The 16,936-nt window shown below is 34.7% G+C and overlaps 1 protein-coding gene across 5 annotated transcripts in view; it reads left to right on the top strand.

Moving 5' to 3' along the window:
- GRIA2 (glutamate ionotropic receptor AMPA type subunit 2) overlaps positions 1-16,936 on the top strand; it is a 92,669-nt gene that overhangs the window by 68,116 nt on the left and 7,617 nt on the right. For all 5 annotated transcript variants that reach the window (XR_004750837.1, XM_035326113.1, XM_035326111.1 and 2 more), the window contains exon 12: positions 3,025-3,223. Coding sequence is in view for 4 of the 5 variants with exons in the window: in XM_035326113.1 (XP_035182004.1) it covers positions 3,025-3,223 (199 nt within the window). In the remaining variant the exon portion in view is untranslated. The remainder of the gene's footprint in view (positions 1-3,024; positions 3,224-16,936) is intronic.

The raw sequence follows: 16,936 nt of genomic DNA, 5'->3' as shown, positions 1-16,936 counted from the left end.
TGTATATTATCTCAGTTTATTATGAAAATATAAAAGGGCTGCAAACACCTTAGTTATTTTTGTTCTTGCACCAAAACTCTCCCTAGGGAATCTGAACTCCCTGCAAATTAATTTCAGTAAATGAGGTTAGGAATCTCTTCAAACTTTAGCAAAATATTTGCAGTTCTATCATTTCTCTAATAAGGGTGACTAGCCTTGTAAGAATTGCAGAATTACCAAGTAGCTAGGGCTTCCTGACTCTGAAATAGAATCACAGAATAGTCTAGGTTGGAAGAGACCTCCAAGATCACTGAGTCCAACCTCTGACCTAACGCTAACAAGTCCTCCACTAAACCATATCCCTAAGCTCTACATCTAAACGTCTTTTAAAGACCTCCAGGGATGGTGACTCAACCACTTCCCTGGGCATCCTATTCCAGTGACTAACAACCCATTCAGTAAAGAAGTTCTTCCTAATATCCAACCTAAAACTCCCCTGGCGCAACTTTAGCCCATTCCCCCTCGTCCTGTCACCAGGCACGTGGGAGAATAGACCAACCCCCACCTCGCTACAGCCTCCTTTCAGGTACCTGTAGAGTGCAATAAGGTCGCCCCTGAGCCTCCTTTTCTCCAGGCTAAACAGTCCCAGCTCCCTCAGCCGCTCCTCGTAAGCCTTGTTCTCCAGACCCTTCACCAGCTTCGTAGCCCTTCTCTGGACTCGCTCAAGCACCTCCATGTCCTTCTTGTAGTGAGGGGCCCAAAACTGAACACAGTACTCGAGGTGCGGCCTCACCAGAGCTGAGTACCGGGGGACAATCATTTCCCTGGACAGGGAAGTGTTTGGATCAGCAGAAGTGGTGCTGAGTAAGATAGGACCATCTGGAAGCTGGTCTGCAAAAAAAAAAAAAAAAAAAAAAAAATCCCAACATTGCCATTATGGGTAGCAGAGAGGAGACAATGGTAATATACAGCAAAGTTTTCCTGATATTTTTTATATGGGATTGTGCTCTCAGTAGTAATATATAATACCTTTCTAAGTGCAAAACATGGTGAACAAATCAAGGTAATTATGCACAAAAAATTGGCTTGGTATTTAATGATCTGATGTATGAGGTACTTATACGAGTATGGGTTCATGCTAGCGTATAATTATACAACTTTGTATTTTTTTCAAAATACACACAAAAAAAGAAACGGTTTATTTAACTGGGACAGACCTTATCAGAAAATTCTGAATATAAAGGGCACCACAAAAAAAATTACTTACAAAACGTTATGTGGGAACATAATGTCTAAATTGGTATTGAGCTTATTCTTGCTTTACAAGGTCAGTAGCAGTTTTGTTTGATTACAGATCATGTGTTTTTGAAGATGATGAAATATCATTTATAGAAGATATCATCAGTACAATAAAAAGTACCATAAGAATATCAGGTATTAAATGCACAGTCATAGATTTTACCTTGCAAATGTGTATTTATCATATAATTCAGTCTTTGAATTGTAGAATTATATTTTACCTCCATGTCAGAATAAGAATATTTTTCTTCAAAGGTGACAGAAAGCATGTTTACAGAACACATTACCATTTAGAAAGCACTTGAAATAATGTCTTTTCTGTAGCCCTTTTTAATAACATATTCTGGACCCATATCTAACTTGATTTTCATGTAGTGGAGTGACTTAGTGAGTCTATAGTGACATGGAATAAATCTTTTCATGTCTGAATTACCACAGAGATCTTTTACAATGACAGTTAGTGAAAATGACTTGTCCAGAATTGGTTCCATTTACTTTTGTTCCCAGTTTAATAAATCAGCTTTACATGACTACTGTGTTTAATATTAAAGCATATTTTTGAAATGCATATAGATAATTACGCCTATACTATATATCTTTCTCTATGTATAGTATCAGAAGTTTGACATCTCATTCACAATACTGTAAGCTGGGTAAATGATTTGTGATTTGTTTACTTAATAGGTAGAGGAGACACATCAGTACATACGTAAGCTACTGCAATGCTAGACTTTTAACTACATGTGCATTTCTGCCAAATAATTAAGTACATCTCCAAAGATTATGTACTCCTTCCTATAATGTCTTGTTTGGAAACAAAGTAGTGAGTAATTTTAAACTTTTAAAGATCATTCAAAAATGGTAAGTTTGACAATGATGGCAGTATCAATAATTCTATCAGCTTTCCAGAATTGACAATCAGTGAATTTCTCTAGTTATACACTGTTTTATATATTTTCTTGAGTTCTCTTCTCTTCTTTCTTCTTGAGCAGGAGATGCAAAACAAAGATCCATAAGAGCCCACCTGCTGCAGTTAGAAACGTCATATTATATAAAAATATACTTTCTTTACCATTTTTCTTTATTATCAGTTTGCTTGTTTCATGTCCAGTTGTCAGTTTGTTAAATGCTTGTATATTTCAAAAGTTGTGTGCACTTTTTAGTTTATGGATATTCCCTGGGCCAGTTTTTATTGCAAATAATGCTATTTATTTCTCAGTATAGATTGTCCACAGCAGCGTAAGACATTGCTTTGTGAAAATCAACCTTTGTCTGAATGTCTTATGAAAACAAGCAAGCTAAAAAGACTAAATTTTAAAGTACATACTGATTTATCTGAAAGCTCTGTTTCACTGTTTTTGTATTATTCTCTTCGTGTCACACAAATTCACATCAGAGAGAATAACAAGCTTATGTGTTATATATAGCATAATATAATATAATATAGCAAAATATAGCACATTGAGATGAACAGTTTAATTTCAGAGTGTTGAGGACATTGAAGAACTGGATCACTAAATTCTCCCTCAAGTAAATGCTGGAGTTCTGATTTCGGCAAAAATCCAGGAGATGTAGCGGATGGAGTATGCATTGATTTCCCATCTGATTAGTATGCAGAGCTGCACTACAAGATAGCTTGAAATGTCTCCCTGTAGTATAATGCATCATTTGCATAAAACTGATAACATGTGTTCCTTTTTAGGACTTTCATTTCACTTTACAAATCCATTTCATACTTGTTATTAGATCCCTGTCTGGGCGCATTGTTGGAGGTGTGTGGTGGTTCTTTACCCTCATCATAATCTCATCCTACACGGCTAACTTAGCTGCCTTCCTGACGGTTGAGAGGATGGTGTCACCCATTGAAAGTGCAGAGGATCTTTCCAAGCAAACAGAAATTGCTTATGGAACATTAGATTCTGGCTCCACTAAAGAGTTTTTTAGGGTAAGAATTTCTACTTTTTAGATTTCTGTTTTGTTGTAACTAGGACTTCTCAATTTTAAATGTTTTCTCCCTGGGCTTTATTAAAAGGTTGCTATAAAAATGTGGTATGTACAGCCTAACTTGCAGATACAAGTGTTTTAGTTTACACATTACAATAACATTTTATTATCTATATATAAATACAAGAGCCATGTTATAAACAATGCAAAGTAAAAGTGATGGCAAGGAATTACCTAAAAAATATTCCACTCTAAAGAAAAAAACAAGATCTGATCATAGAAGGGAGTTGACATTCATCTAATCTGTAAAACAGTAGTTAACAATTTTAAACAAGACTGATAGTTGTGTTATATTTTAGATAGTTGTGCAGTATATAGGAACATGGGAAGGTGCACAGTCATGCTTTAGTATTTCACATGATTTTTCAAACTTACGATGGGGAGTGGGTTACAATCCTGTTGGCAGCTGTGGTAAATCCATGCCTGCTTTTGAAAACAGTTATTGTATTTGCATTACAGTGATGTCTTTGGAAGTCTGTCAGTCCTTACTTTCTACTTCAGTGTGTTTCAGTTTTTAAAATGTGTAAGACTGCCGATGTGTGAGTTTCAAGCTGCCCTTAAGATACCAGCTACCATGGTGAAATCCATCAGAGCAAAGGAGTGATACACTTAAGGCTGCTGAGAAAAGCGCTGTGTCTGTTTTGCAGTGTCTGTGCACTCTAAGATGGAAGTGGGTCTGAAGTGCTCCAAGTACCAAAAAAACGTGTTTTTTTTTATTTATTTATTATTATTATTATTATTTGTTTTTCTGTGGATGGTAAGAGTGTTAGGCTTAAACAAAATGTATTTTAAAATAGTTGGAAATACTATATTTACATTTCAAATAGAGTTTTCCATGGAAGCAAAGTGAAATAGTTTCTCACTTTTTTTTTCTTGTGTACTGTATAGAGTAGTAACTGTTGGATTGTGGCTTTCACTAGGTTTTGTGACACTTACTTAACTGGTAACATACTAAATAGAAACTATACTTGTTTCAACTGTGGAAAAGCTTTTTTTTTCTGATTTTAGTGAGTCCTGTAAGAAGACCTGGTGCTGATTGCATTTCTGCTGTTCTAAACTGAAACTAATGTCAGGTGTGTAAGCTAGTAAAAATGAAGTTTGGGTTTTGGTGCTAAGTGTTGAGAAGTATACAAATGTTTTTCTGTTTTTGAGAGTATAAAGTTTTTAGATTGTGGCTATACTGGGGACTGAATGTGAACTAATGGTAGATCAATTCTTTTGATTAGTTTCTCTTCAGAGAGTTTCAGGCTTTTTATTGTTTTTGTTTTAAAGAAAAATGTGTATAGAGTGGTACGTAGCTTTTGTGCTACTAATTTGTTAATGTTGGTTGAGATGCTATCTGTGGTGGTTACTTAGAAGAATTAGAAGGTTTAAACTCGTGCATCTTCATAATTACACTTTAACACAAATAGTGTTTCCAGTGGTTACCTGAGCATAAAAAACTTACTTTTGTAAAAATAAGTGAAGGCTTTGTGAGGGCATGTTCTTCACCTTTTGTTCAGTTAGCTTTTGCTCTGCATAAACAAGGTTATAATGACCTCTAGAAATTCATTCTCAGCAATTTCTATCACAAACAAGTTGATGCACTATGTGTAATGCCACTGCTTAGCCCAATGGTTCTATCTACTGTTTGCTCTAATTGACATAAGCTTACATAGTTATTTTTCAAGAAATAACAGTTGTCATAAATTCTTTCTAGGAGACCTAAAACTCAGGTTTCAAGAATGAAACTCTGTCCGCTAAAGGCGATGTGAAAGCAGTCTCTAGCACAAACAAGACTAAAATTTCACTTATAGTATTTCTCCGTGGTAAATGGATTGGAGTGGATGTGACCTGAAATTAGAACTCAAATTATTTGAACAGCTGGAAATGAGTATTTTTGTAGCACCAAGCTAAATGGACTATCTGTCATGAATTAAATGGTTGTTCGCTCTGTTTCTAGAGTTAGTCTGCTTTCTCTTCAAGAGTTGATATTGTTTTCAAGTTTGTTTTCGATTGGTGGAATGTGTATTGTATCTAAATCATCACTAATAGACCCTTCATTTCTCAGCATAAAAGTAGGGATTATTGTATACTGTAAGAACAGTAAATAGAATTTGCCTTGTTACTTAAACATGTTTTGTGATAGTAATTCACACAAGTGAACATGAGATCCTTCCATTTGGGCAACTGGATAAGTAGAGGAGTTCATTAATTATGTAGTTTAATGCTAAAGTAAACAGCACATTCAAAACTTGAGAGGTCTTGAAGAAGCACATGAAATGCCAGACAACTGAGCTGTTTTGGTAAAGGTAGATTTGGGAAGAAGAAAGACAGAATCAAGATGAGGAAGATAAATGGTCTGGTACTTTGTATTCAAGGAAAACTTTCTGGCTCTTCAACCATGTGATCTGCTTTTCATGTGATCTCCTGCTGAGAGCAGGAGAAAATGCTTCTGATTCTTTTGTGATACCACAAGAAAACATTAAAAAGGTATCACCTTTTATTTGATGCTTGCTAGCATCAAACCACTTTCCTGTTCTTTATCAGCCAGTGGGACCAATAGGTTGGCCAGGAGATGGTGCACATGGTGATATATATAGAAGGGCAGGGAGAAAGAAGATTGGTTGTTATTGTCGTCTTTTAAGAATAGAGCTGAAGAGGTGACATCTTGCTAGCACTATTATTGATGAGAAAGTAGGAATACAAAGAAAAGAGAGTTTCAGTGTACTTAGCACTGCCTTATTATGCTTTCCTCATCAGGGTTTGCTGTTTAGTAAGTTTAATCTTTATTGTGAACTACAGTGTCATTTTGGAGAACAAACAAACATCCATGCCTGATTTCTAGCGTGAAGAATTTTCAGTCAGTAAATACAGGCACAAGAGTTACTTTATGCGAACATGAGGCCATAGTGTTTTTTTCGTTGTTTGTTTTTGTTGTTGTTTTTTTCTGTATCAGGGTATCTCTGTCATACTGGAGTCCCACTGAAATATGTGAGCTGATGAGGAAAATAGTTATAATGGTTAGTAATTAAGCTATTACTTTATAAAAGCATTTAACCATTGATACCTTTGAATGTTATAGTTTTCTTAATGTGAATTAATTACCTGTTTTAATGATTTGCTTAACAAGAACAACTTAAATACTGAAAGGAGAAGAAAACATTCTTTAAAATTGCTTGCTCAGTTTTCTGAAGGTTATGCGTTTGACTTCGGTTTTTGTGCACCCAAAATTGTGACAAATACTTGCAGCTTGAACAACATGTAACTATATAAACATGTTGACTTTAAATTAAAGTGAACTCAAATATAAAGGAGGTTACATGAACTACGCAGAGACGCTTACGACACAGGAGTTGTTTATTTTAATTCACTTTGACTCTCCTCGGAGATTTTCAGTTTCTGATGAAGAAGATTGGACAGAATCCAGTACCCATGGATGTGAAGCAGTACAGCACCTCAGCTCAATTTTGTGAGCAGCTAAGGCAGTGTGCATATATGCATTGCAGCCGGTGGGTTAGATGAGTAGTGAAGTATGCCAGAAATGAGAGAGGAAGAGCTGTTACTGTATAGCAGTAGCCTGCTATATGCTACCTGTTGTCAGGTGTATTAGGTGAAATTCAGCAGCTACTAAAAGAAAAGAAGAAATAATTGCCGACTTCTAAGATTTTAAATGAGACGGCTTTTTTTTTTTTTTTTTTTTAAACTGTGATAAGACTTGAAAAGATAAGAATAAGAAAAAGATAAGACTCATACCATATAGTTTGAGACTGAAAAGGTAATAACATTCATAAACTAGTTTCTAAATTCACTTCTTACAATACCTTGCTTCCTTTGCATATTACTGAGTGTACATTTTACCACAATTTCATTTAAAATATCCAGACAAACAGTCAAATTATATCTGCTTACCTATCATACAAGGGAAATATCATCTATCTATAAAACAGTTAATGGTTTTACCTGTGGAACACTTCATGTCAACAGGATTTTTTTTCAGAGTATTGCAGCAACCAAGAAGTGAATGTGCCATTGCTAGAGCCGAGTAAATTATTCAGTCAACAATTTACTTCAATAAATTCATTGTCTTGAACTTTTTTTTTTTTTTTTTTCCTGGAATATCCACAGAATGATTACAATATCTATGAATACATTTGTTGTTCTGACTTTCAGAGTTTCATTGGCAAGCATTTTTATTTTCTGAATGAATCATCAGTGATTTGTTGGAGAAGTATTTGATGTTAGATGAATCCAAACAATATTCTGTCTCCTTTAAAAATATGTTGAGGGCATTTAGTGATTGTTCTTCCATATTCCTCCGTCATGACTTCTTCCTTCAGAGAGAAAGAGAAAATGAGTTTATCTCATCCAATTCTGATTTTGTGGAAGTTATTGTTCTAGACTATGGTATTTTTCTGTTCTTCTCTATGACGAAGGTATTTCTAAAGAGTAAAGGACTTCATTTGTATTAAATGCTGTTTTTAAGGTGGAATGAATCACCGTAAGGATATATTTGTTTCTTATTTTCCAAACAAGAGTTCTTGGCAATAAGTTAAATGTTTAAACTTAGCTGAAAACTCCTGTTTTGAATAGCTGAATATATGTATATGATGTAAGTGAAAGAGTTGAGTTCAAATCTTTGTTCAGCTTCTGTGAATGCTTAAATAACATGAACTTGTTGAGATGTTACATTAGCCTGGGAAAGTCAGGGTTGTCACATTAGCTTGTTTGTGTCAGGATTCTAGTCACCTATATTAGATACATGTTGGTTCATGTCTGCAGTGGACATGTCTGACACCAGTGGCTACAATGTGGGGTAAACAGAGTAATCCAGATGTAGGTTAGAAAAACCCAGGTGGAGGAAATAGTGGGTCACCACATCCTACAGACAGTATGGTAGTATGCATATAAGCTAGTTCATATCACTTGACTCAGAGATAATAACCTTGGCACTCATGACCAAAGACATACTGCCTTGGCACTTTATGCTTTTTGAGGTACATACTGCCTAACTTTACAGGTAATGACCATACACTAGTTGGAGATACTCCTGCCAACAGCAGAGCTTCAGTTGGCGCTGAATCAATAATCATAACTGAGAAAAAGGGATGAACAGGAATTGTAGTCCAGTATTCCTGCTGCTGCTTTAAGGCAAGAAGCATAAGCTTGGTACATCCTGCGTAGAAAATACCACGCAGAAATAATGGTTTTAAGAGTATTAAAAGGAAAAAAAAAAAAAAAAAAAAAAAAAAAGGATGTGTGGAGGTTGGTGGTAATGACAGTAAAATTCAGCAGGAAAGTATTACTTCAAAATAATAATGTTATAGGCACAAATTTTCTTCAATGGCAGATCAGTTAGAGATCAGTTAGGTCTCTTAACTCTCTCTATATATGTAAATGCTAGAACACGTAGTTTTCCGCAGGATTGCAAGTACAATCCAAGTCTTCAGAGTTCTTTTACTGAGCTGGGATATTTGTCACTTCTGCTATTTACTAGTGGCTCTGTCTTACAAATAGTGCTTTTAGAGTTCTTAGTGCAACTAAAAACCTAAATAAAGATCTGTAGTTCATTGTGGTTGCATTTTCTCCTGGGTTTACAGCCTGAAGTAACGGGCAAAACATTGAAGAAATTGTGTGTGGCTGTGCTTTTCCAGAAGTACATGTTTTTCTCAAATCAGAGGTGGATTGTAATGGTGACAACATGAACAGGACTGCAAAGCACAGCTTGAAAGATCCAAGTATCATTTCAGTTGGTCATGTACACGTGCATCATCTCTACAGTTGTCAGACAGAAGATACTACTTGATGGAGCGCAAAATGGTGGGTCAGTGGAATTTCATCTCTCCGGTATGTACTATTGACATTATCTACAATCACAAAGTACTTTGACCTTCAGTGATTTCTGAGCAGCTACTGTAAATGCAGTTCATGTCTGTATTAGCCAAGATACATGACTGAACTTTGAGAGGGGAAAAAAGTCACTAACCCAAGAAGACAGACTGCTGCACACCTAACACTGCAGAAATTAATTTTAAAGCAATGTGTGTATGTATTAACTTCCTAAGTGTTCTGTGCTGAATTTTTATGGACTACAGCACTGGAAGAAAGAAACAAAGTACAGCTGTGTAAGTACGCAAGCTTAACATTCAGCAGACCATTTCCATGATTTCTGTGTGCTTGGAAGCTTATTGAAAATGAATACCAAAATGAAACAAAAATGGGACAAAGCTAATTCCTTTCCAACTTCAGTAATCTTTTTGCTGCTTGCCCATTGTTCACCAAAAATACATATAAAATTGGTAGAAAAATAAAATCAGTCATTCTACCTTCTTATCACTTTAAAGGATGAATTGCAACTAGTCCGTGAGGTCAGAAGGCATCTCAAAAAGAAAAAGTGATGTGCAGAGCAATAAGGAGACTAATTTACTTTCTCTCTGTCTACACTAGTTTTTATTTTAAAACTTGTTAGATGTATGTATGTTCAACAGTGTGAGATGGACAGACCAATCTTTTTTGTTCTGTTTTGGTAGCCCTTAAGAATTGTTCTTCTGTCAAATGAAAGGCAAGCAGAATTCCTCAATTAGAAAAAAAAACGTTACTTAGCTTTCACTGAGCAGAGCAAGCAGGAGGCAGGAGCTCTGGAATGAAAAGTTAGTCATGGAAAAAAATGATGGAAGTATAATAATCCATACTGTCTTATAAAGAAGTCCTTTTCGTAGTGAAAAGCCAGCAACAAACATTAAAAGAGCTGACATTCTTCCCCTGAGTCATTTCTTGTGAAAAAGTGTTGTCTTTTGGGAGGCAAAGAAAATTGGCCTGGAGATTAGTATTCTTGTCATTTCTGAAGATTTTCAACACAGTCTAGTGCCTCTAGATTTATGAGTACTTTGAAATAGTTCTTTAACTTTTGAAGTTGATAATCGTGATACAAAAAAGTTTAGAAAAAATACGAAAAACATATGGCAGTCTATCTGTGAACCTCAATCTGTCTTTAGACTCAAGATATTATTCAAGACTCTGATTAGATATTATTAGACTCAAGATATTATTCAAGCTTCTAAAAATACACAAGAAAACTCTAAAATCAGGGAGAAAAGAATAAAGACTTTTTTTTTTTGGAATGAAAGTAGAGGTTAACAATTATGAATCATACTTCAGCTTCCTTTTTTATTTGTTTGAGATACAGAAGAATTACACAGAACGTATTTCACTGTTAAATTTTTACTAGCTCCATTGAAGCATTCAAGAGGTGATGGAGACTAAAGACTCTCAGTTATGAAATCATACATGACTTCTGTCATCAACTGTAATCTCTACATGAAAAGGCAGAGACTATAGAACTGACATTTCATGAATCCTTGAAGGAGATACAATTAGAGAATATAGCTTTGTTTTTTATTGGTTTGACAGAAGAAAAAGGCCCTTCACTGAAGTACTGAGATGATGGACAGACACTCATTTACAACCAAAAGCATATTAGTGAAAAAGTGGTTATACTTTTCTTCTACAGTCTAGAGAGTTCAAGTGGTTCATTTTCAGTTACATTTTCTTGGTTTTCAGAGTCCTTAAATCTGTGCAATGCACAAAAAAATTGATTTAGGCCATTCTAGAAATTCACTTGAAAACAAAGAATGAAGTAATGAATACTTCAATACTTCCTTTTTTTTTTTTTTTTTTTCCTCCAGGCATCTTACTTCATTATTATCTAGGAAAAATTGTTTCTTTGTCCACATTACCCAAAATCCCGATGTTTTGAAGACAGCTCAGCAGGCCTGTTGACCAAAATACTGTAGTGCTTCAGAAACTTTGTTTGGTATATTGTTCAGCTTATTTTCAAATTATTATTTCATAATACTGATTACAACAAAAATGCATTCTTGTCTAGTAGAATTTTCCTTTCCTGTTGGTAAGAACAAATTGTGTCTGATGAAGGAAATGTATTACTCCTTGATCTTCTCTTTCAAGTTTTCATCAAGTTTTTTTAGATGTTCTAACCAGGCTGTGCTCTGCACTAGATAATTTTGTGCTGGATACAGTGAATTTACAGCAGTACAGTTTGAAGATTCTCCAGTGGTGTGTAATTTATTTTATAACTTGATATACTCATTAAAATAAGTATTAAAGTTTGTTTCACTTGTGCTACTCCTAAGGGCAGATAATTCCATAATAATACTCCTGTGATGGTTAGAAACATTCTTTTATTTTCTAATGTGAGTGGTTTTATATCCTGTTGTGTTATAGTACATTAATAATTAAATATATTTAATTATATATGCTTTTTAATAGTTTTCTTCCTAGTGTTTAGTTTCCTGATGCATTAATACAGAGCAAGTATGTGGTTTTTGCTGTTCTTTTTTTGTTTGTTTGTTTTCTTTGTGTGTGTGTTTTTTTTCCTCTCAGCTTTCAGTTCTGTCAACTAAAACAACTCTTAATTAGCAAGCCAGATATTTGGGTCCCTGTTCATCTCATAGCTCTTCTGTGTGTATATGTTCTAGTTCAAACTAATTGCTCCTGAATGTGGGTGAACAGAACTGTACATTGTATGCCAGCTGAAATCTCAATGCTTTGCACAAAGACACTAATATTTCCCTGTCTCTTCTGGAAATGACTTTCTCCCACTTGTATCAAACTGTTTGCTGGTCATCATTTTACTAATACATGCTGATTTATTTACTTTCCTTTTTGTGTTGTTTTTACACAACTTAAAGGCTTTCATTTTATTGCAGATTTTCTTATTGGTCCCAAAGTGCTTGACCATGCTTTCGAACTGGAAAGTTTAATTTAATTTCTGTCAACCAAGTGCTCAGCATTTTTCATTTCTCATATGTAACAAATAATTTCTCATTATCTGGCTTGATACATTTTGATCAACCCAATTTCTTTTCTTACAGATACAGGTTTTTTCTATCTTCAAATGTTTTCATTATGAAATGTGATCTGAAACTGTGCACGCCATGCTGTACTTCAAACTGAAAGAACTGTAGTTGCTTTAAATGGTTTTTCATTCTTGATAAGTACAATATATTTGATTCTAGACTTCCATAATGGCATCTGCAGTTTACTACAAAATCTGCTATTTCTTAAGAAAGTGCTTCTGTGTTTTGGGATTTAGCTTATTTCCACTGCCACCACCCCCATATAGGTGCAATAAGTTTCTTTGTTTTGCATCTATCTTATTTTGATTATTTCTGTACCCTCATTTGCATGACTTATTATTCTTCCATTATATTAAAAAAATATTAATTATGCATTTAGATTGTGTTTCTATACCTAGATTTATCTTTGTCTTTCTTTGTCTTCCCACCACACAGCAGTTGCTTTCCTTTCTCCAACTGCTTTCACTTGCGAGGCTGGAAAATCTGATGCTTTTTGATGTTTCTGCAGTTTAAACTACATACTGTTTCCTTTATGTAATCCAGTTTCCCCCACTCTAATCAAGATCCTACTTAAAATTTGCAATTGTAATACAGTGATGTAAGAAAGCCGTAGTAGTAGATACTGCAGTGTATTATGCTGCGGTATTATGGCTGTCCCTGTAGGCGTAGTGAGGTGAAGTTAGCTCTTGCTGGAGCAGACAGGAGATTTTCCCTGTGACCAACACTTCAAAGAACAACACATTGATTTAGGTGTCATCATAGAAATTAGTTTGCATGACATTTATCTGAGTTTTTGATGAAATGAAATTTAAATACTCTTCTTTGACTTTATGAATGTGTTGAATGATGGGGAGGAATTTAGATTCCACTGAAACTGAATTTACTTCAGTAAAACATCTCAGAGAAATCCTTTCAGCAAGAATTTTAACAGTGATTAAATGCTCTTGAAACTTTAATACTAATATACCTTTGTAGGACAAGCCTCCTTGAACAATTAATTCTTTAAATCACATGAATATGATGATGACATAAAGTCTTTGTCTTCCATGTGCATATACTGTCTTCTCATATATGGATTCTTGGTACAAATTATTATAAGTAGGCTTTTGAGGAATACATTCTTAGAATGTTTTACGATTCTTTTAATAAGACTATACGTATTAAAGATACTTTAAGTAGCTCAATTAAGTTAGGGAAACTCGGAAGCTTGTAAAACTGCATCTAAGGAACATTACAGTAATTTTACCAACAAAGAATAAAAATATCAATATATTACAAAATTTAGACCTTCAATCTACTTGAATTTTTATTTACTCTCAGTATCTACCTGGTATAAATACAGTTACATATTCTAAAATACTTAATCTTGAGTTAATTTAAAAGGCTGAAAAACAGTTTTGACCTTTTTTTATTTTTTTATTTTTATTTTTTTTTTGGGGGGGGTGAATCGATTTCCTCTTTAAATCGGCAAGATTCATTTGTCCTTCAGTATGGAAGGTCAACAAGATATTTACACAGACCATATTTGAGAATTAAAGTTCTGCTCCTGCAGTACAAGATCATCACCTAGCAGAGTGTTGGTAGTCTGAGAAGCTATTTCTGTGAATGACATACTAATTACAACACACCGTTTTAAGAATAGTAGGTCTTTGAATGACAAAATTGAAAAGTTATCTGATGACCCACAAAACACACAATTTGAAAAAGTTTTCCATAATTTAATTTCCTAATGAGTTTCTTAATGGAGGAAGTATTTTATCTATTTTACATGTAAATGGGATGTGTACTTCATAATAGTAATTTTCATAGTCATGATATGCAGCGGTGACATGATAAAAAAAAAGTGTAACTTCTTAGGTGTTTTGTATTTTCATAGAAATGGTAAATAATGCAAAAAGTATTCATTGTGAATATTAGGGTCGTGTGCTTACACATTGGTAATGATTGTAATAAAATTACTAGTAGCTTTTAACATTTCATATATGCACTGGAGAGTCATGTAGCAATAGCAACGAAGCACATTAATTAAGAACAGTGCATATTATTTCAATATTCTTGTAGTCAAATAATAAAGTCATCTACATTGGATGCATTGTTTGGATAGCATGGTAAAAAAAGTGTGGGGGTGGGGGAGTTTGCATGCCTTTGTTTTTTAATGGCATACTGCTCTTCCATTTTTTTGGTGCCAGAAAAAAAAGTCTATAAGAAAAATACAAAAGCCCGACTTGCACATAAAGCACCCTGCATTCACAAGAATTCCGTTTCCACGTTACTGATGATGGTGTGCTTTTCCAAGTGCAGTTTAAAGAGATGAAGATCAATTGTATACGAATAAAATATAACATGGGCCAAATTTAAATAAGCATGCATTACTGATACTATTTGAAAATGTTTTTGAATCAGGATATGTGCATAGGGTAAGCATGCATACTTTTTTTTGAATCAAGCAGATAACATTGACCTTTTGAATACATGCATATGTATGCACAAAATGCTAGACGAAGGTCTTGAATGCTGCCTTTTTCTACTTCCTTTAATTCTGCCTTTTCATATAAAATACAGCTTCTGGGGAGGAAAAAATGGTGAAGGAAATAATGTGCTGAAAACAAAGTCTTGCTAGTATGTATTTTGTGTAGCAATTGGACCAAAAACCTTAGACATCAAGTATTCCTTGGGTTGTATGTCATTGCTCTTTTTTTTTTTTTTTCTTTTTTTTTTTATAAGTCAAGACAAGTTCAAGGACTAGGTAGGGATTAAGACTGTCAGCTGTGTGAACTCCACTGTAATGTGTTTTTTTTTTTTCAGTGTCCATGGCTGCAGAAGACTGCAGTCATGGCAAATCCTGAGTTTTATTTTTCATTACCGATTTTTATTTCTGTGGTTCCTGGATCAGGTATTTTTTCCTATGGCAAGGAACCTGTGAGCCATCTAGTGGGAGGTTTCTTCTTAGCACTTGACCATTTGAGAAAGCTGTTCCTTATGCCTTTTTGTATTCAGACGTCTAGAACCAGCCCCTCGGTCTGTAATGCAACTCCCCTCATCCTTTCCACCTACCTGTTGCAATTAGATCTCAGCCAAGTGACAGTGGGAAATAGGGTGCTGCATTTTATTGAGGCTGAATGATGAAAGCTGAACAGACTTTGCTAGACATCTATAACATACATATATACACCTGTGAAAGGTGATTTTAATAAACCAGGAGGCGATGTAGTTAAGGAAGCAAAGGCACTTAAGTCAATTTTAGAAGCTGTTCATGATAGTAGCCTAACTTAAATGAAGTATATCTGTTTATTTAGTATCTGAATGTTATTACAATAAGAAAACAATGTTTTAAATATCACCATAACCTTCTCTCTTCTACAACACGGGATTCTGATGCCTTGTAATGAAAGTTGTGGTGACAGGTACTTGGAAGCATTTTGTCTGCTTTGGTTTGAACTGAACCCTTTAAGACAGTTCTGAATTAGTCTAGCTTTAAGTTTTTCCCTTTATAGAGCAACTTATGAACATTAAAAATCATTGTAATCATTTTTATATCACTGTTGGAAGCTAGAAGTCCCTTGCTTAGTTTGTAGTTGTAAATCCCGTGTAGGAAGTTCGATGTGTGTTGCCAAATGAATGTTGACCTGTGATTGGAAAGGGATGGAGTATCTGCATTCAATTAGAGGGTAGGTGTGGGGAGTGAAAACTCGGGGAAGGTTGGGCTCCTTCATAAGAGGTTATGGACTTCTCATTCCAAGCCCGAGTGTGTTAAGGAAGGAGAAGATTGAGTACCATGCAGAGGTAAACAGTTGTAGCTTTGCTTTCAGTGAAGTGAATACAGGAAACAGATGATAGAGAGTCACTAACTTTGCTATACATGCATTTAGGGCTTACACTTTTTTTATAAATTCTGGCAATGTTGATGGAGTTGCCTAAATATTAAATAGCATAACTGATGTGGATCTTCAGATGGAATTCTCAGGTATAGAATGCTACTTAACTGTCTGAGAGGCGCTATCCATCTATCCAGCTATGTATCAGGTAAGTCAGATAAGGGAGGGAAAAGTGTAATATTAGATTTTTACTGCTCACTTACAGTACATAGTGATACAGTTTACATTGTGAACTGGCTTGTCAAAGTAGGTATGTTTTGTTGTTTTGTTTGTTTTAGGGATTTCCTAATTTTTTCAATTGTAAATTTTAGTACTGTCTTGGATGGAATATGAACAATGCATACACAATATGGCAGATGTTCTAAGAATCCAAGAAATCCACTGTGCCTTCAGCACAGAGTTATGTTTCTCAGTTGTTCTGGTCATGCTGAGTATATCCAACCCTTTTGATATTAATGGGTATACTGAGTATGTGTAGAGCAACAGATCTGATCAACAGATCAAGAGAAATTTCAGCCATGCTGATAGACATGTAGATTCTGGTTGGTAATAGTAGGAATATTTTGATGTTATAAAACCTTCAGTGGCTCATAGCACTACCAGAACTTTAAATAATAACAGATGTATGGAGACGAGGGAAAAATCTGAGCCTCAACATCTTCCTAGGCAAAATTTCTGGACAGAAAAGTAAGGGTAAGTCTGGGAAAATGATACTTCTTGTTCTTCACAAGAACAGTGAAGCCTTGGGAGATGGTAAAGGCATTTCTGATGCTTTTATACTTGTTTCATTTTTTTTTTTTTTTTTAATGATGTGATTAAAGATAGATTCATAGTAGAATTGCTGTTCTGAAGTGTACATCATATCTTTGTTGGAGAATTGCTTCTCATACATTTTATTATAGTAGAAATTTGGTGTATTTACAC

The sequence above is a fragment of the Oxyura jamaicensis genome, chromosome 4 (assembly GCF_011077185.1).
Source record: "Oxyura jamaicensis isolate SHBP4307 breed ruddy duck chromosome 4, BPBGC_Ojam_1.0, whole genome shotgun sequence".
NCBI classification, from domain to species: domain Eukaryota; kingdom Metazoa; phylum Chordata; class Aves; order Anseriformes; family Anatidae; genus Oxyura; species Oxyura jamaicensis.
The sequence above is the reverse complement of the archived record's forward strand: the minus strand, read 5'-3'. Positions and strand labels throughout refer to the sequence as shown.